This window comes from Pseudophryne corroboree, chromosome 1, assembly GCF_028390025.1.
Source record: "Pseudophryne corroboree isolate aPseCor3 chromosome 1, aPseCor3.hap2, whole genome shotgun sequence".
NCBI classification, from domain to species: domain Eukaryota; kingdom Metazoa; phylum Chordata; class Amphibia; order Anura; family Myobatrachidae; genus Pseudophryne; species Pseudophryne corroboree.
Window position 1 is genome coordinate 1045120164 of NC_086444.1, and position 20099 is coordinate 1045140262.

Sequence of the window (20099 nt, forward strand, 5' to 3'; positions counted from 1 at the left end):
ATGGAGCGGCTTTGCGAGGCGCTGTCAGAGTACAGACGGCGTCCAGCCAATCAGGTGAGCGCCACGGCAATAGCGCTTCCTGATTGGCTGAAGGGGCATCAGTGACAAGAGTCACGTGATGTCCCGGCATTCGGGAGAAAGGAGTGTAATGTGAAAACATTACACTCCTTTCTAGTCCGGTATGGCTCGGTGATCGTTTATTTATTTTACAAAGTACGTGGATTTACCTCTGGACCTGGACCTCTGGACGGACGCTGGAAGGTGAGTATAATTTTTTGACAGGTACCCTCGGATCGTCGGAGATCGTTGCAGTCGGCGTGTCAACACAGGTAAGTATGTGTGTGTCGACGTATGAAATAAAGTTTTACTATCAAGGTGTGTGTGTCCTGTTTTTATTTGGGTATTTTTTTCCCAGTAGTACTACAGGTACCAGCAGGCCCGTTTTTCTCCCGCATGCTGGTACTTGTGGTTCTCCAAGTACCAGCTTGCGGGGGAGGCTTGCTGGGACTTGTAGTACTAATGGAAAAAACAATATCTTTTTTTTTTACACAAAGGCTATCAGCCCTCCCATCCGCAGCCCATTGGATGGGGGGGGGACAGCCTCGGGCTTCACCCCTGGCCCTTGGGTGGCTGGGGGGGGGGGACCCCTTGATTGAAGGGGTCCCCACTCCCCCAGGGTACCCCGGCCAGGGGTGACTAGTTGGATATTTGATGCCACGGCCGCAGGGCACTATATAAAAGTGACCCCCGGCTGTGGCATTATCTGTCCAGCTAGTGGAGCCCGATGCTGGTGTTAAAAATACGGGGGACCCCTACTCGTTTTGTCCCCGTATTTTTGGCACCAGCATCAGGCGCAGAGCCCGGTGCTGGTTTTAAAAATACGGGGGATCCCCTGTCAATTTTCCCCCCGGATTTTTAGAACCAGGACCAGCTCAATGAGCCCGAGGCTGGTTATGCTTTGGAGGGGGGACCCCACGCCATTTTTTTTCCTGATTTTACCGTTCCAGCAATTTGGGCGTGAAGGCGAATTCAGTACGCCCACTGCTCGCCGATTGGCCGGAATCCGCCTGCGGGAGGGGCGAATCAGTTTTACATTGAATATAGTGAAACCAGGGTCCCGGCGACAGGGCTGCAGCTGGCGATAGCGGGCGAATCATACAGAGGCGGATCTAATGCCGCGATTCGCCCGCTATTGCATATACCCCATAGACTGACATCTGTTTTTTGCATTTAAGGCTTGGCACTCAGAAAGGTGAGTGGTATGTCCTAGAGACAAACTATGACCACTGGAAGCCTCCGCTGCCCATTGATAACAGAAGAGCACCAGCCATGAAGTGCATGAATAGAATTGGCCAAAAGGTAATTTAATGCAATCTCCTAGTAGCCCCCCATATTACCCAGGGATCCATGTGTGCAAGAGTGCAGCATCACTGGCAGATCCAAGCTCCCCTTATTAGCCAGAGATCCATGTGTGCAAGAGGGCAGCATCACTGGCAGATCCAAGCTCCCCTTATTAGCCAGGGAGCCATGTGTACAAGAGGGCAGCATCACTGGCAGCTCCATGCTCCCTTATTAGCTAGGCAGCCATGTGTGCAAGAGGGCAGCATCACTGGCAGATCTATGCTCCCCTTATTAGCTAGGGAGCCATGTGTGTAAGAGGGCAGCATCATTGGCAGATCTAAGCTCCCCTTATTAGCCAGGGATCCATGTGTACAAGAGGGCAGCATCACTGGCAGATATAAGCTCCCCTTATTAGCCAGGGATCCATGTGTACAAGAGGGCAGCATCACTGGCAGCTCCATGCTCCCTTATTAGCTAGGCAGCCATGTGTGCAAGAGGGCAGCATCACTGGCAGATCTATGCTCCCCTTATTAGCTAGGGAGCCATGTGTGTAAGAGGGCAGCATCATTGGCAGATCTAAGCTCCCCTTATTAGCCAGGGATCCATGTGTACAAGAGGGCAGCATCACTGGCAGATATAAGCTCCCCTTATTAGCCAGGGAGCCTTGTGTGTAAGAGGGCAGCATCACTGGCAGATCCATGCTCCCCTTATTAGCCAGGGAGCCTTGTGTGTAAGAGGGCAGCATCACTGGCAGATCCATGCTCCCCTTATTAGCCAGGGAGCCTTGTGTGTAAGAGGGCAGCATCACTGGCAGATCCATGCTCCCCTTATTAGCCAGGGAGCCTTGTGTGTAAGAGGGCAGCATCACTGGCAGATCCATGCTCCCCTTATTAGCCAGGGAGCCTTGTGTGTAAGAGGGCAGCATCACTGGCAGATCTAAGCTCCCCTTATTAGCCAGGGATCCATGTGTGCAAGAGGGCAGCATCACTGGCAGATCCATGCTCCCCTTATTAGCCAGGGAGCCTTGTGTGTAAGAGGGCAGCATCACTGGCAGATCCATGCTCCCCTTATTAGCTAGGGTGCCATGTGTGTAAGAGGGCAGCATCACTGGCAGATCCAAGCTCCCCTTATTAGCCAGGGATCCGTGCGTGCAAGAGAGCAGCATCACTGGCAGCCCCATGCAGCTGTGAGCAGATCGTTTTTTGTATACTATTGCTAGTGCTTTGCCCCGGTAAGTGGGTGGAGACAAACCTTAACCAAGACAGTATAGTTGTCACCATTATTACACTTCTGCTTTGTATATTCTTACACAGCCAGTACTGCCACGTGTACAGTAAACCTCTTACCACCACTTGTCTGGATGAGTGTAACCAGTTGAGAGTCGCACCAGGATGGTGTCTGTGTACCATCGTTCTGCAGCAATGAGATAACGACACTATACATTACAATCCCCTATTGTCGCATAACCGCTAAAAATCACATTTTCTTTCTACTGGCTATAATATAACATACCATTATATGCTTGCCTTTACAGAATATATCATTTGCAACAATCTATGATGTGCTTTCCACCAAGCCTGTCCTTAATAAGGTAAGACAAATTTGTACACCGTTCACCTACACTTAAATTGTACTCAAAGCCTATGGGGACTGTCACATTCCTAGATAATATGGGATAATTAACCTCCTACAGGTAACAACTAGCACATTACGAGTCAGAGGACAGGTCATGGAACTGAAGTGAATTATAATATCCATAACACCTTTATAATGTGGGTGCTTTAAGTGCTTTATAAGAAGAGTGCCTAATAAACACTGAAGTGATGTCAGAATTAACAGTTTATACAGATTATAGATATCTTTCCATATATTACCATTGTGTATTCTATGTGCAGTGAGAAGAGTTATTCTCTCAGTCTTCACCTCTTTACTGCTTTTTCTGGAAGGCTTTGAACAGTTAGCTAATACACATACTGTACATAGATCTCCAAAAATCATAAATAACACTTTCTAAAGTCCTGTTTTTGTTGCATTTTCTGTAGCTTACCACATACACAACAATGATGTCCGTTTCTGAAGGCAAGTTGGAGACTTATCTCCGGGACTGCCCAGATCCCTGCGTACCTTGGTGAAGAGGATACGTGTGATGGCAGCGGGCCTGCATCCCAGAACCCCCTTCGCATTTACCACAGAAGTACAGGGAATCCCACCGGTGGAACTGCTTGTGTTGGATGGATTATTGGTTATCTGGAGGCAGCTCTTGTGATTCTGTTCTTGGCAAACTGAACTAATGAAAGCTTTGTGGGGGTCTCTCTAATAATTGTCCCCCTACTAAAACTTTATTTTTTTAAGTAAATGATCTTTATTACAATCCGAATACAGAAAACTGAGTAAAAATACTAATGTACAAGAAATACAGTGATCTTGTTCTAACAATGTGAAGATCTTATTATTTTCCTTAATGTATATGGGGCCAGAAAGGTTCCATAGCGCATAACCAGATACATAAACTATTGAGCAAAACAAGAAAACAGCAACTTGCAGTACAAGACAATGCAGGACAAGTACATGGTATATAAACATGTATCAGCAGAGATAAGACTGAAAAAAAGCAAAGGTTAGGTGCCGGTGTGAAGTATGGAGTAGTTCTTGGTATAAGTAAGAGAAGGAAATGTATGTATGTATGTTTGATGATATGCTGAGGAGCTACAACGGTATGTGTGCGCGCCTCTACATCCATCTTGTTGGCACCTGTAGTACTTACGGGTTCCTTGTTTTCCTAGCAGATGAAGGGGTAAATTTTACAAAGCAGCTGCTTCTCTGCATGTTTTATGCAGGAACTTTCAAGTTTGTTTTTTTAAACGAATAGATGACCCTTGACAAAGTACACATACAAAATGCATTGGCAGCTGTCAGATAAGCGGTACGGGTCCCCCAGCCCCAGCATTGACCTTCTCAAGCTACTTCCGGTTCATAGCGTGGAACTCAGTATCTGATAGCAAGGGGAAGAAGCGTCACAGGACTGGAGTGAAATATTAGGGTAAGGATAGGGCTAGAAAGGCTACCAAGCTTGCATTACTTCTACCCATTTATACCTGGTTGCTGTTTACCCAGGCTCAATCATTTTATAAAAGATCTTAAATTGTTTCTATGCAAGGTAATTTTTGCAATCAAGTGTAACATTTTAATTAGTATTGGTCTCATATGGTTTTCTTATTGCATACTACACATCATAGTGCTCGTCTGTTTAATACAGGGGTGGCCAACCAGTCAGAGGCAAAGAACCAGAAAAGATCTGTAGTCAAGGGCAAGAGCCAGTATCATGCACGCGCAAAAATGGGGGTGTGGCCTAGTTTTCACAAAGCCACACCCCATTTTTGTGCGCACACCTTTCGGTATGACGTTTGTAGGAGTATAACCTTGTCATAACCCCATTTTTAGTCATGTTGTACAGTGCCACATACATATAATGCCACATACATGTAAAAATGCCAATAAATGGGTGCCTCCACACTGCCAGAAACATATGTCCCCACAGTGCCAGATACAGTATATATATATGCCCCCAGTGCCAGATACACATGTCCCCACAGTGCCAGATACATAGATGCCCCACAGTTCCAGATACACATGCCCCCACAGTGCCAGCTATACCCCACAGTGCCAGATATGCATGTCCCCACAGTGCCAGATATACCTGTCCCCACAGTGCCAGCTATGCCACCAGTGCCAGATATACATGTCCGCACAGTGCCAGATATACATATCCCCACAGTGCCAGCTATGCCCCAATGCCAGTGTCTCCACAGTGCCAGCTATGCCCTCAATGCCAGATATATATGTCCCCACAATGCCAGCTATGCCTCCCCCAGTGCCAGATATATATATGTCCCCACAGTGCCAGATATGCCCCCCAGTGGCAGCTATACATGCCCCCCCTTCCCCCGTGCTGCTCACCGCGCTGCTGCTGTCTGTGAGGAGAGCGCAGCGTACGCCTCTCCTGCCCCTCACTCTCCGGCGGCGGTGTCTCTCTTTAATTAGGCGCCGGTCCGTGAGCCAATCAAAGCTCGCGGTCCGCGAGCTCTGATTGGCTCATGGACCGGCGCTGAATTGAAGAGTGACACCACCGCCGGAGACAAGTGTATGTGCCGGGCAGTGGTGGCCAGGAGCCGGCCGTGCCGCATGCGGCGGATGAAAGCGCCGCATGCGGCTCGAGAGCCGCGGGTTGGCCACCACTGGTTTAATATGTTTTTGTACGAGTTGTCTTCCATACATATGAATGATTACATCATCCCTTTCATGCCTAATTATGATTTACCTTCCACACAGGGCTAACAGAAATCTGTGGTAGTTGGTGCAGAGATGCTTAGGTGCCGATGTTGTGGGGGTCTCAGGTGATAGAATATTTTAACCAACTCATAGAAACAGAGTATATAATGGCAGATAAGAATCACTTGGCACATCTAGTTTGCCTGTGTACACGCACAGACTTACACGCTAAGTTAAAAAAAATTTGGGAGCCAATTAACCTACCAGTATATTTCTCTAGTATCCATAAGGGATATTGGGGACAGAATTAGTACGATGGAGTATAGATGGGTCCAAAGGAGCCAGTGCACTTTAAATTTCTTCCACCGGGCGTGCTGGCTTCTCCCCTCTATGCCTCCTCCTACAGCTCAGTTTAGAAAAAAGTGCCCTCAGGAGAGGATGTACACTCTGCTAGCTCCAGAGTTTTTCTTCAATTTCTTTTAAAGTTTTATTTATTTCGGTATGCTGTTTGGGCAACAGCATACCTGTACCGTGGGAGGTGCAGAGCTTCTTCCCCGCTGCAGGACCACCGTCCTGAGGGGCAGTTTGGTCAGCAGGGCATGGCGCCTTGGCTGCCGCAGCATGCCGCACACCCCTAACGCTGCCTGAAGGTGATCATCGGTGGTGAGTACCAACCGGGGGCCCCGCTAGGTGGGTTCCCCGGTTTACTGTGTGGCAAAAAGCGTGGGTGTGGCGACCAGGTCCCTCCTGGGGGGGACCCGCTATAGCCCATGCACAAGACTGGCTAATTTAGGGTAAAGCAACCATTTATGTAAGGTTTTACAACTTGAGAGACATGGCCAGTATAAATATACAGAGGTAGCTCCGGCGCCATGGCGGGGGTCGGAGCTACACGAGAGCATGCTCAGTGGCATTTTGGCGCCTGTAGTCTACATAGCAGCAGCCTCGACAGCTCCTCCAAACAGTCCCTGGATCCCTGGTACCAGATAGAGAGGGGAAGAGCCGCTATATTACTGCACAATAACAATCCCTCTGAGGGATTTTATCAAATTACAGTCTCATTGTGTTTACATAAAAACGCTGACGGCCTCACTGGGGCTGTGCAGCGCTGGGTGCGTTAGGGTCCTCTCGTCTGTGTCTCCTCTCACATGCACTAGGATAGGCTTGCAATACATCAATATCGGGCTGTGTTTTATGTATCTTGTACCTGGTTTTTCGCTTACGTCCTAGAGGATACTGTGGTCCACATTAGTACCATGGGGTATAGATGGGTCCACTAGGAGCCATGGGCACTTTAAGAAACAATAGTGTGGGCTGGCTCCTCCCTCTATGCCCCTCCTATCAGACTTAGAGGTAATTAAAATCCTATTTTTTCTGATTCACAATGGTAAAACAGAAGTCATGCAGTGTATGTAATGCTAGATTCTCTCCTAGTTCATCTGATTCCATATCATGTGAGCAGTGTAGTCAGCCATCTCTAAATGCTGATAACAATGTGGGGGAGAGTCCAGAGCCCTTCTCGTTGGGGGCTATCAAAACTATGATGGCTGATATGTCATCTCAGCTCACTGCAGATGCTAATAAGACTCAGGAACTGCAACAAGCAGCTGTAGGTCTCACTGCTAAACATCCCCCCTATCTACTAAGGGGTGCACATAAACGTGCTTTACCTGCACTACTCTCGGATACTGAAGATGATATATGGGATGATGTGGACCCCATAAGTGGGTATTGAGCCTCTCATATTGGCTATTAGGGAAGTGTTAATGCTACCCCTGGAGGATGCTACTAATCAGCAGTCATTTTTCCTCCCACAAGATAAAATGGCAGTCACATTTCCTGATTCCAAGGAATTAGATGACTTATTATGTGGTTTCTTCCAGGCTATTTTAAATAAGTTTCGGGTGTCCAAACGGTTTTTGCATACATTCCCCTTTGCCCCTGATTGCAGAAAATTCTGGGAAGAATCTCCTGCAGTAGAGGACTCAGTCTCTCGCCTTTTTAAAAAGGCGGTTCTCCCTGCTCTGGGCTCCTTTACAGTAAAGGACCCGGCAGATAGGAAAATTGAGACCACTCTAAAATCTATTTACATTGCTGCAGGTGTTGCTCAAAGGCTAGTCATTGCAGGTTGCTGGATGACTTTTTGAAAGTATATAAGTGAAAGGAGAAATCAAATGAAGGAATTATAAGACTTAAGGCCGAGAGTGAGCATTTGGTGGAGGGAGACAAGGCAATAGCACATGCATGTCCAAACTGCGGCTCTCCAGCTGTTGTGAAACTACATATCCCAGCATGCCCTGACAGAGTTTTGCTGTCAGAGAATGCTAAAGCTGTGTCAGGGCATGCTGGGGTGTGTAGTTTCTCAACAGCTGGAGGGCTGCAGTTTGGACATGCCTGCAATAGCAGATCACCTAAATATTTTTGCTCAGTATTTACTACAGAAGGAGAAGGGATGGGGCCACAGTTAAGTTGCAAGGACATTCATAAAAATAAGGTAGATGAAAGTACATTTACAGAGGAGAAGGGCCTAACAGAACTTTCAAAACTAAAAGTGGATAAATCAATGGGGCCAGATGGGATACACCCAAGGATACTCAAAGAGCGAAAAGATGTGATGTTTACACCTTTAACAGAATTATTTAACCAGTCAGTCACTAAATATAGATGCCATTCCAGAGGACTGGAAAAGAGCAAATGTAGTTCCACTGCACAAAAGTGGAAGCAAGTAACTACAGACCAGTAAGCCTTACATCAGTAGGAGAGAAAGTAATGGAAAAACTATTAACTGAAAGAGTTGTGGAATATCTTAAATCAAGCAACTTACAGGATCCAAAACAGCATGGATTTACTGGTAGGAGATCATGCCAAACAAATCTTATTGACTTTTTTGACTGTGGGACAAAAATAATAGATCAAGGGGGAGCTGTAGCTGTAGCCTATGTAGACTTTAGTAAGGCATTTGACACTGTTCCACATCGCAGACTGTTAAATAAACTTGAAAGCGTGGGGGTGGATTATAAAACGGTTAAATGGATAAAAACCTGGTTGCAGGGTAGGAAACAGACAATTGTAGTAAATGGAGTGCAATCTATGGAGGGGAATGTTACCAGTGGAATACCCAGTGATCTGTACTTGGTCCAGTTCTCTTTAATATCTTTGTTCGTGACATTGCAAATGCTATTGAAGGGAAAGTATGCTTTTTTGCAGATGCTACAAAGATATGCAACAGGGTAGACACACCGGGAGGGGTAAAACAAATGATTGATGACCTAGGTAGGCTTGAGAAATGGTCAAGAACGTGGCAACTACAGTTTAATGCTAAAAAAATGCAAAATCATGCACTTGGGTCTCAAAAACCCAAAGGCTAAATTTAGTAACAAGGGTACTATAATGGAAACTACTGAGGAGGAAAGGGATTTAGGAGTCACTATTTCAAGTGACTTGAAGGCAGGAAAGCAATGCAACAAAACAAAGCAATGAGAAAGGCAAGTCAGATGCTTGGTTGCATAGGGAGAGGAATCAGTAGCAGGAAAAAAGTGATAATGCCACTGTATAGGTCATTGGTACGGCCACATCTGGAATACTGTGCCCAGTTCTGGAGACCATGGCCCTCATTCCGAGTTGTTCACTCGCTAGCTGCTTTTAGCAGCATTGCAAACGCTAGGCCGCCGCCCTCTGGGAGTGTATCTTAGCAGAATAGCGAACAAAAGATTAGCAGAACTGCTACTAAATAATTCCTTGCAGTTTCTGAGTAGCTCCAGACCTACTCCTAGACTGTGATCACCTCAGTCCGTTTAGTTCCTGCGTTCGGCCAGCCACTCCCCCGTTTCTCCAGCCACTCCTGCGTTTTTACCTGGCACGCCTGCGTTTTTTAGCACACTCCCTGAAAACGGCCAGTTTCCACCCAGAAACACCCACTTCCTGTCAATCACTCGAGCGATGAAAAAACGTTGCTCAAGCTTGTGTAAATCTACACAGTTTTGTGTGAAAGTACTTAGCGCATGTGCGCTGCGTACCATGCGCATGCGCATTTTTGCCGTCTTTTCACTTGATCGCTGCACTGCGAAAATCGGCAGCGAGCGAACAACTCGGAATGACCACCCATATCTCCAGAAGGATATAAATACATTAGAGAGTGTACAAAGAAGGGCAACTAAAATGGTGCATGGCCTACATTACAAAACTTACCCGGAAAGGCTAAAAGATCTTAACATGTATAGTTTGGAGGAAAGAAGGGAAAGGGGGGACATGATAGAAACTTTCAAATATATCAAGGGTCTTAAAGTTCAGGAGGGAAACATTCTTCAAAGGAAGAGAAGTATTAGAACTCGAGGACATACACTGAGACTGGAGGGGGGGGAGGTTCAGGGGAAATATAAGGAAAAATTACTTCACAGAAAGGGTAGTGGATAAGTGGAATAGCCTCCCATCAGAGGTGGTAGAGGCTAAGACTGTAGAGTAATTTAAACATGCTTGGGATAGGCATATGAATATCCTTACAAAGAATTAAGGTTCAAACAGGGTTGAGATTGCCTAAAGGATAAAAAAAAAAGGGGCAGACTAGATGGGCCAAGTGGTTCTTAGCTGCCGTCAAATTCTATGTTTCCATGATGACATTCATTCCTGGGCTAATCAAATTAAGGAAGTTCTCTTGGATGTTATGATCTTAGTTGATACTGTTACTCTCCTGACTCGCATTCAGGACGCGGCAAGAGTCCTCTGTGACTCCCTTAAAAAGATTGGCAATATTAATGCTAGGGCCATGGCTGTGTCTGCGCGCAGAGCCATATGGTTACGTCAGTGGATTGCTGACTCCAAACGTAATGTGAAATCTCTTCCCTTCACAGGTGAATGGCTCTTTGGAGGTAAATTGTATGCATTAATTTCCAAAGCTACTGCTGGAAAATCCATGTTTCTCCCTTTGGGGGCTCCACCTGCTAGATGTACCTATATGGGACATCTACTCAGTCTTTTCGGTCCTCCAGATTTCGATCTAGGGCCAGATGGACCTCCAACGCAGCTAGAGGCTCCAGAGGAAAACCTAAGAAACCAGCCGTTGCTGGATCTCAGGACCAGAACACCAGTTCTGCTCCCGCAAAGACTTCAGCATGACGGTGCCCACCCACCCGAGGAGATCTCGTGGTGGGAGCTCAGTTACGTCACTTCAGCCACATCTGGGACGGTTCCTACCAAGATGCTTGGGTAAGGGACCTTATCTCTCAGGGTTACAAGCTGGAGTTCGAACGGTACTCCTCACCAACGGTTTTTCAAATCCGGCTTACCAGCTTTGGAAAGTATGTGTGGTACGCTACTACTGGCCATAAACAAGTTGGTCCAGTCCCAGGTCATTGTTCCAGTACCCCTACTACAACAAGGACAGGGTTACTACTCCAGTCTATTTGTCGTACCAAAACCAGATGGGTCTGAGAGACCCATTCTGAATCTGAAGTCCTTGAATCCTTACCTGAAGGTTTTTAAATTCAAGATGAAATCTTTGAGAGCGGTGATCGCAGGCCTGGAGCAACAGGAATTCCTAGTGTCCCTGGATATCAAGGACGCTTACCTACATATCCCAATTTGGCCTCCTCATCAGGCCTATCTGAGGTTTTCCCTACTGGAAGATCACTACCAGTTTCAGGTGTTACCCTTCGGCCTGGCTACAGCTCCGAGGGTGTCCACGAAGGTGATGGCAGAAATGATGTTTCAGCTCAGGGTCCAGGGGGTCAATGTAATTCCATACCTGGACAATCTCCTGATAAAAGCGAGTTCCAGGGAGCTTCTATTGCTCCATATAGATCGCACTTTCTAACTTCTGTCTCACCACGGGTGGATCCTCAATCTGCAGAAGTCCGACCTGGAACCATCTCAGAGACTCCTGTTTCTGGGAATGCTACTGGATACTGAAGCACAGAGAGTGTTCCTCCCAGTGGAAAAAGCGAGAACACTCCAGGAAATGGTTTGCAATGGTACTCGGACCTGCTCGAGTCTCCATTCATCTTTGCATAAAATTATTGGGAAAGATGGTGGCCTCCTACAAGGCGATACAGTATGGAAGGTTCCATGCCAGACCCTTCCAATTGGACATCCTGAACAAGTGGTCCGTTTCCCATCTTCAAATGCACCGGATGATTCAGCTGTCAACCCAGGCCAAGATTTCACTCCTGTGGTGGCTACAGTCCTCCAACCTCCTGGAAGGCTGAAGATTTGGGATGCGAGTCTAAGAGGATGGGGAGCTGTCACCCAAGGGGCGCAGTTCCAAGGCAGGTGGTCTGCCCAAGAGATCCTAGTTCCAATCAACATTCTGGAACTTCAGGCTATCCACAATGCTCTGCTTCAGGTGTCTCATCTACTATGGGATCGGGCGATCCATGTGCAGTCGGACAACGCCACGGCAGTGACATACATCAATCGACAAAGAGGGACAAAAAGCAGGGCCTGCATGCGAGAAGTGTCAAGAATATTCCTCTGGGCAGAAAAAAATGCAAGAGAGCTGTCCGCAATCTTCATTCCAGGAGTGGACAACTGTGAGGCAGACTTCCTAAGTCGCCACGCCCTCCACCCGGGGGAGTGGGGACTACACCCTCAGGTGTTCCAACTGATCATCGACAGGTGGGGTTGCCCACAGATTGTCTTGATGGCCTCTCGTCTCAACAAGAAGCTTCACTGCTATTGCTCATGAACCAGGGACCCTCAGGCGAGCGCAGTTGATGCGCTGATTTCGCCTTAGCCTTACCAGCTGGTCTGCCTGTTTCCTCCCATTCCTCTAATCCCAAGGGTGCTCAAGCAGATCAGACATCAAAGAGGGGAAGCAATCTTGATTGCCCCATATTGGCACTGAAGAGCGTGGTACACGGCTCTCCTGAACTTGTCCGTCGAGGACCCTTGACCTCTACCACTAAGGGGATCTTCTTCAACAAGGACTGTTCATCTACCCGGACTTACGGCGGCATGGAAGTTGAGTGGAACATCCTAGCTCACAAAGGGCTTTTCAAAAAGGTCATTGCCACTATGGTGCAAGCCAGAAAACCTGCAACGTCAAAACACTATAATCATATCTGGCGGAGATATGTCTCAAGGTGCGAGGAATGCAAATATCCCTCTGCAGAATTCCACTTGAGAAGGTTCCTCCATTTTCTGCAGGCTGGAGTGGATAAAGGCTTACGTCTGGGATCCATTAAGGTCCAGATTTCAGCTCTTTCCATCTTCTTTCAGTAGAAGTTGGCTCTCTTGCCGGAAGTTCAGACCTTCTTGCAAGGGGTGCTTCACATACAACCACCTTTTGTGCCGCCTACGGCACCTTGCGATCTGGATGTAGTGTTACGCTTTCTACAGGCCTCCTAGTTTAAACCTCTGATGACGGTAGAAGATAAGTACCTCACGTGGAAAATGGTGATGTTACTGGCCCTGGCTTCTGTAGGCGTGTCTCAGAATTGGGGGCCTTGTCTTGCATAAGTCCGTACTTGGGTGATCATTCCGAGTTGATCGCAGCCAGCAACTTTTTGCTGCTGCTGCGATCAACTAGTACACGCCTATGGGGGAGTGTATTTTAGCTTAGCAAGGCTGCGATCGCTTGTGCAGCCCTGCTAAGCTAAAAAATTTCAAGCAGAACAAGAGCAGCCCTATACCTACTTACCCTGTGCGATGATCTCTGCGATGCTGGAGCCGGCTTTGACGTCAGACATCCGTTCTCCTGGACACGCCTGCGTTTTCCTTACCACTCCCCGAAAACGGTCTTCAACGGTCCGGATCCGCCCAGGTACGCCTTCTTTCTGTCAATCTTCTTTGCGGTCGGCTCTGCGACCGCTTCCATCGTAGGACACGACGTAACCCGGCGGCCCCTTTCGCCAGGCTACATTGCGCACGCGCAATGTGGTCGCCGCGCATGCATATTCTGGACCTATTCGCACCACAGCGACAAACCGCTGCGTGCGAACGGATCGGAATGACCTCCTTGGTCTTTTACGTGAACAGAGCGGAGCTCAGGACTAGACAGCGGTTCCTGTCGTAGGTGGTCTCCGCGTTTCACTTAAATCAACCTATTGTGATTCCGTCCGGTTCTGACACTTCTGCTCTTCCGGAGGCATTTATACAGTACGAGCCTTGAACATCTGTGTCAAGAGGACGGCAGAGAAAGGGTTGCCCTGCTTCAAAGCAGTCCATTGCTCGTTGGATTAGGCTTACTATCCAACAAGCCTATGCGTTGGCAGCTTTACCAGTTCCACAGTCTCTGAAGGCCCAATCTACTAGATCGGTGTGTTCTTCTTGGGCGGCAACTATGCCGAGCTGCTACCTGGTCGGGTACGAACACCTTTGTGAAGTTCTACAAGTTTAATACCCTGGCCAAAGAGGGTACCCAGTTTGGGCAGGCGGTGCTGTAGTTGTCTCCGCATGTTCCCGCCTGTTCTGGAAGCTTTGGGACATCCCCATCATACTAATTCTGTTCCCAATATCCCTTATGGATGCTAGAGAAAATAGAATTTTGAATACCTACCGGTAAATCCTTTTCTCGTAGTCCATAAGGGATATTGGACGCCCGCCTCTGTGCGGTGACTTTCTGCAGGGTCTCTGGTGTTCCTGTTCAGCTGTTGCTGTTAACTTGGCCAGCAAAGTCTGGCAACATTATGTATTGGTGTGCTGGTGTTCAAATCTCACCACACCAGTTGTTGTTATGTTCCTTCTCTCAAGTATGTCATTCTCCTTCGGGCCCGTCTATACCCCATCGTACTAATTCTGTCACCAATATCCCTTATTGACTACGAGAGAAAGATTTACCGGTAGGTATTCAAAATCCTATTTTTTAGGTTGTGGGAGGACATCCCCACAAGCATGGAGAGAATATACAAACAACACATAGTTAATGCCATGGTGGGAATTGAACTCATGACCTCAGTTCTGTGAGACAGTAATGCTAACCACTACACCATCTGTGCTTCCCAAAAATGTTTCATTTGGGTAACATTACCATGTATCATTTGTATTAAATCCATAGCTGACTCCTAAATGCCCCCTTTACAGAATGTTTTTCTTATTCACACTGGTAGTAACTACGCAGTACCCTAGAAGTGTGAAAGCTGACGGAAGATGGTCGTGCTCACAACACAACAAACGCAAATGGTTTCACAAGAATATGCAAGACCATTTAGGGTTTTTTCTGCAATGGGGTACACTGTGTTCCATAGGGAATACATTGGGTGTAGAGATGGATTTTGATCCAGAGGCACCAACAGGCTAAAGCTATAGACCATGGGTCTTCAACCTGTGGCCCTCCAGCTGCTGTGGAACTACACATCCCAGCATGCATTGTCACAGTTTTGCTATTAATAACTGCTAAAACTGAGGCAGGGCATGCTGGGATGTGTAGTTCCACAGCAGCTGGAGGGCCACAGGTTGAAGACCCATGCTATAGACTGTCCCAGGATGCAATGTCGGGCCTCCTCTATAACCCCGCCTCCAGGCACTGTGAGCTCAGTTTTAGAGTTGGTGCCTGCATGAAGCAGGTCACTTAACAGGGGGACTGCGCTAGGCAGCCCTGAGAAAGCATTTTAGAAGACTTCAAGGGCTGCAGCACTTCATATGACAAGTGTGACATACTGTGCTGCGGCTCCATCACCTCCCCAGCGGATACTCCCGCTGGCTCTGTCCCCGAGTACTTGCGGCGGAGGCGTTCCGGTTCCTAGGCACACCACCGCAGACGCTCTCCTGGATCGCGTGGCTGCTACTAAGGGAGGGGGAAAGAGGGTCCCCCAGACGGGACCCGCCATTAAATTGTGTTCCGGTCGCGGTCTTAGGAGACTGTCCGCGACGCTGGCGTGGACACTGTGAATAAAATATCCTGTTTAATAAGGCTCCACAGTACCCGGTGGTGAGGACCAGCATAGGGGATACGGCGCTTGACCTGTAGCACCTCCCCCAGCACCGGGCACCATCTACTGCTGGTGTTCCCGCCCTGGAGCTGCCTCACTCCCTGACTGAGACTTTGGGCGCCATCTTCTCACAGTAGCTGCGACTGGTCTCCGGGACTGCAGGGCAAGATCTCCTTCTGTAAATCTGCCTGATTCATCAGCGCTGTGATTTTACAGACACTTAAGTATTCTACGTGTCATTTTAAGACAGCGTTAGTTAAGAACAAGTGTACCTCTACCAGAATATATTGTACGAGTGTTCTCATATGTACATCCGGTCTTGGACCGCACATTGTTTTATAAATATGTATATATATATATATATATATATATATATATACACACACACACACGAAACTGAGTGCGCTACAACAATATAATTGGTTGATAATTATCACTTCCAAATGCAAAGGAGGGACTTCTCTTGAGTTCTTTCCCTTTAGGATATTCCTGATTGGGGCCTGAAGAAAAACCCTCTCACCAGAAAGAAATCACCCGACAAGAAATTCACAATTTAGTAAATCATTACTTTATAAAAAATATTTAATCCATAATCAAAGATTTGACATTATAAAACATCGCCAGGAAAGAAATTCTCCCTGTCTAAAAAGATGCTAGCTCGTTATCCTCTCCCTACTGAGTTGTGTATCAAGTGGGAAAATTCACCGCCTGTGGATTCCCATGCAGGGCCGGATTAAGGTCTCTGTGGGCCACCGGGCAACAAATTTGTGGGACCCCCACACACTGTCCTCACAACTGCAAAAAAACATCGGAGTAGGAGTACAGCATTTACCTGTCTCCTCTTCGTCCTCGGCAGCTATGCTGTTCCTTTATTGCTGCAGCCGCCAAGGAGCTTCACTCACAGCAGTGTGAAGTATCGCAAGATAATGTTAAATCTCGCGAGACTTCACACTGCAGTGAGTGAAGCTCCTCGGTGGCCGCAGCTGTAATGGAACGTCTCAGCTGCTGAGGAGGACGGAGAGGAGACAGGTAAATGCTGTACTTCTACTCCGATGTTTTTTTTGCAGTTGTGAGGGCAGTGTGTGGGGCCTCCACTTGTGTGGTGGCCCGGGATGACCACCCCTTCCACCCCGCCGTTAATCCGACTCTGTTCCCATGTCACCTGTCTTGTGGTGTCATCTACTCTGCCTGTCATCACTGTCACCTCACTGGAGGATCCGACAGATAAACATGTGGAGGGATGCCTGAAATCTATTTACTCCCTTAGAGATGCTGTACATAGACCCACTATAGCAGCCTCCTGGGCCGGAAAAGGAATTGAAGCATGGGTTCAGGCATTAGAGGAAGACCTGCCTCAGGATATATCTGACACTGCCAGACAATATAGACAATATCTGTCTCATATTACCACCGTCTCCCACTACATTCAGGAGGCGTCCTTTGAGGCAGGTGTAATGGCGGACAAGGCGTCGACTACGTCCATCCTGGTTCGCTGAATTCTGTGGTTAAGGTCATGAAAGGTGGACCTGGACTCCAAAAAGACCTTGGAGGTACTCCCTTTTAAGGGAGACATCCTGTTTGGGGAAGATCTGAATAAGATTGTGACTGACTTAGCGGCTGCTAAGACTGCATTTCTCCCGAATACTAATCCTTCTGCTCAGAAGGCAAAGAGTACCACTTTTCATTCCTTTCGACCTCAAGGGAAAGCAAAAGGTCAGGCATACCTGAGACAAGCTCATGCTCCCAAAACCACTTAGCCCAAAGCAAAACAATCCTGGGCTGCCCGTCAGCCTGCTTCCAAACAAGACAAGCCTGCTGCATGACGGGGCGGGCCTCCCCCTGGGAGATCCCAGGGTGGGAGCCCGACTTCTGCAGTTCACCCAGGTCTGGTTAAAGACCACTTCAGATGGGTGCAAGAAGTCGTCTCTCGCGGGTGCGCAGCCTCTTTCAAGAGACGCCCCCCTCGCCAGTTCTGCACAACTATTATTCCTTCGGACCCATTGAAGACGCAAGCTCTACACCTGGTTGTGCGTTCTTTCCTGGATACAGGAGTGGTAGTGCCGGTACCCCTGTCCCAGAGAGGCGGAGGATACTACTTGACCCTGTTTCTAGTCTCTAAACCTAGTGGGTCTTTCCGGCCTATACTCAACCTCAAATCACTGAACTAATTTGTGAGAGTGTCCAAGTTCCGTATGGAAACGCTGCGCTCGATTGTACTGGCCATGGAACCCGGAGATTATATGGTATCCCTGGATATGCAAGATGCTTATCTGCATATACCTATTGCCATATCGAATCAGCAATATCTGCGGTTTGCTATTGGCAAACTTCACTATCAGTTCCAGGCTCTGCCGTTTGTACTGGCCAAGGCCCCTCGGATCTTCATCAAAGTTATGGCTGTGATGACGGCTCATCTACGTCGCCAGGGAATCAGGATCCTTCCGTATCTGGATGACTTGCTGATCCTGGCAAACTCCCAAGATGTCCTCCTCAGTCATTTGCAACTGACGGTATGCTTCCTACAAGCCCACGGGTGGCTAGTCAACTGGAAGAAGTCCTCGCTCGTCCCTGCTCGGAGCATGGTGCACCTGGGGGGCACTGCTGGACACACACAGCCAAATACTGTTTCTGTCTCCAGAGAAAGTCCTCAAACTTCAGGACAGGATTAGATACTTCCTCTCTCGCCCAAGAGTGTTGATACACTTGGCGATGATAGTACTAGGCCTCATGGTGTCGGCTTTCGACATGGTAGAGTACGCTCAATTTCATTCCCACCCTCTGCAGAAGTTAATCCTTTCCAAGTGGGATGGCCTGCCTCAACGGATTAGGTCTCAAATGATCTCCTTGTCTCCGGAGGTTCGTTTGTCACTGAGCTGGTAGCTACAGGACCAACAGTTGAGCAGGGGCCATCCCTTCTGGATCCCCATCTGGGTCCTACTGACTACGGAAGCCAGTCTGCGGGGTTGGGGTGCTGTGCTAGAGCAGCACTCTCTCCAGGGTCGGCGGACCAAGGAGGAATCTCTCCTCCTGATAAACATTCTGGAATTGCGGGCAGTGTTCAATTCTTTGACTCTTGCCCTGCCTCTGATACAGAACAGGCCTGTTCAAGTACAATCAAACAATGCCACCATGGTGGCATACATAAATCATCAAGGTGGCACTCGAACCCGCATGGCAATGATGGAAGTGTCAAAAATCCTTCGTTGGGCGGAACGCCATCTGCCAGCAATATCGGCAGTGTTCATTCCAGGAGTCCTCAACTCGGAAGCGGATTTCCTCAGTCATCAGAACGTGCATGCCGGAGAGTGGAGTCTTCATCAGGAAGTCTTTCAACTCCTAGTGGACAAGTGGGGTCTACCAGATGTAGACCTGATGGCGTCTCGACACAATCACAAAGTTCCGGTCTTCGGATCAAGAACAAGGGATACTGAAGCAGCGTTTGTGGATGCACTGGCAATTCCATAGAACTTTCGGCTGCCCTACGTGTACCCTCCAGTGTCACTTCTGCCCAGGGTACTACAGAAGTTCAAGCAAGAGGGAGGAATACTACTTCTAGTCGGTCCGGTGTGGCCCAGATGGCATTGGTTCTCAAACCTACAGGGTCTATCGATTGAGCGTCCTCTTCTTCTGCTCCAACACCCAGACCTTTTCGTTCAGGGCCCTTGTGTTTACCCGGACCTGGCCAGGCTGGCTTTGACGGCGTGGCTCTTGAAGCTTCACTCCTGAGGGCCAAAGGATTCTCTGAGGTGGATATCCAAACTATACTGAAGGCCCGCAAACCGGCTTCTGCACGGATTTATTTTAGGGTCTGGAATTCTTACTTCACCTCGTGTGCTCCTTAGAATTACGCTGCTTACAAGTTTAGTACTACCAGACTTCTGGCTTTTTAGCAACATGGCCTGGATTTATCGTCCGGCCTCCCTCAAGGTTCACATATCTGCCTTGTCTGTGTGGTTTCAGAGAAAAATTGCATCTATACCTGACGTTCATACATTCACTAAGGGCGTACTGCAGATTCAGCCTCCCTATGTCCCTCCTATGGCTCCATGGGATTTGTCTTTTGTCTTGAATGCCCTGCAAGAGTCTCCATTTGAACCTCCTGAGTCAGTGGACCTTAAATGGCTCACAGCCAAGGTCCTGTTTCTGCTGGCTATTGATTCTACTAGAAGGGTGTTAGATTTAGGCGCTTTGTCCTATTGTCCACCCTTTTTAATACAGTATTTCATCGTGACTGAGCAGTTCTTAGAACTCTCCCTGGTTATTTATCTGAGGTGGTGTCATATTTTCACCTTAATCAAGAGATTGTGGTTCCAGCCTTCATCTCTTCTGAATTGTCCTCCAAAGAACGGTCTTTGGATGTGGTATGGGCTCTCCGTATATATGTGGAGAGGACTGTCACTATCAGGAGGTCAGATACCCTCTTTGTACTGTTTGATTTTCACAAACGTGGCTGGCCAGCGAACAAGCAAATCTTGGCCAGATGGATTAGAATGGTGATTGCACAAGCTTATGCGCAGGCTGGACTCCCAGCTCCTGCTGCTATTAAAGCCCATTCTACTCGGTCTGTTGGACCCACCTGGGCAGCCCGTCGTGGCGCGTCCGCATAACAATTGTGCAAGGCGGCTA

General features: G+C 48.0%; 1 protein-coding gene across 1 annotated transcript in view; it reads left to right on the plus strand.

The window, feature by feature from the left end:
• ASAH1 (N-acylsphingosine amidohydrolase 1) overlaps positions 1 to 3777 on the plus strand; it is a 55605-nt gene extending 51828 nt beyond the window's left edge. Inside the window, exons 12-14 of the mRNA XM_063920814.1 lie at positions 1236 to 1359; positions 2876 to 2932; positions 3384 to 3777. Of these exons, the coding sequence (XP_063776884.1) occupies positions 1236 to 1359; positions 2876 to 2932; positions 3384 to 3473 (271 nt within the window). The 3' untranslated portion in view covers positions 3474 to 3777. The remainder of the gene's footprint in view (positions 1 to 1235; positions 1360 to 2875; positions 2933 to 3383) is intronic.
• The last annotated feature ends 16322 nt before the right edge of the window (positions 3778 to 20099 follow it).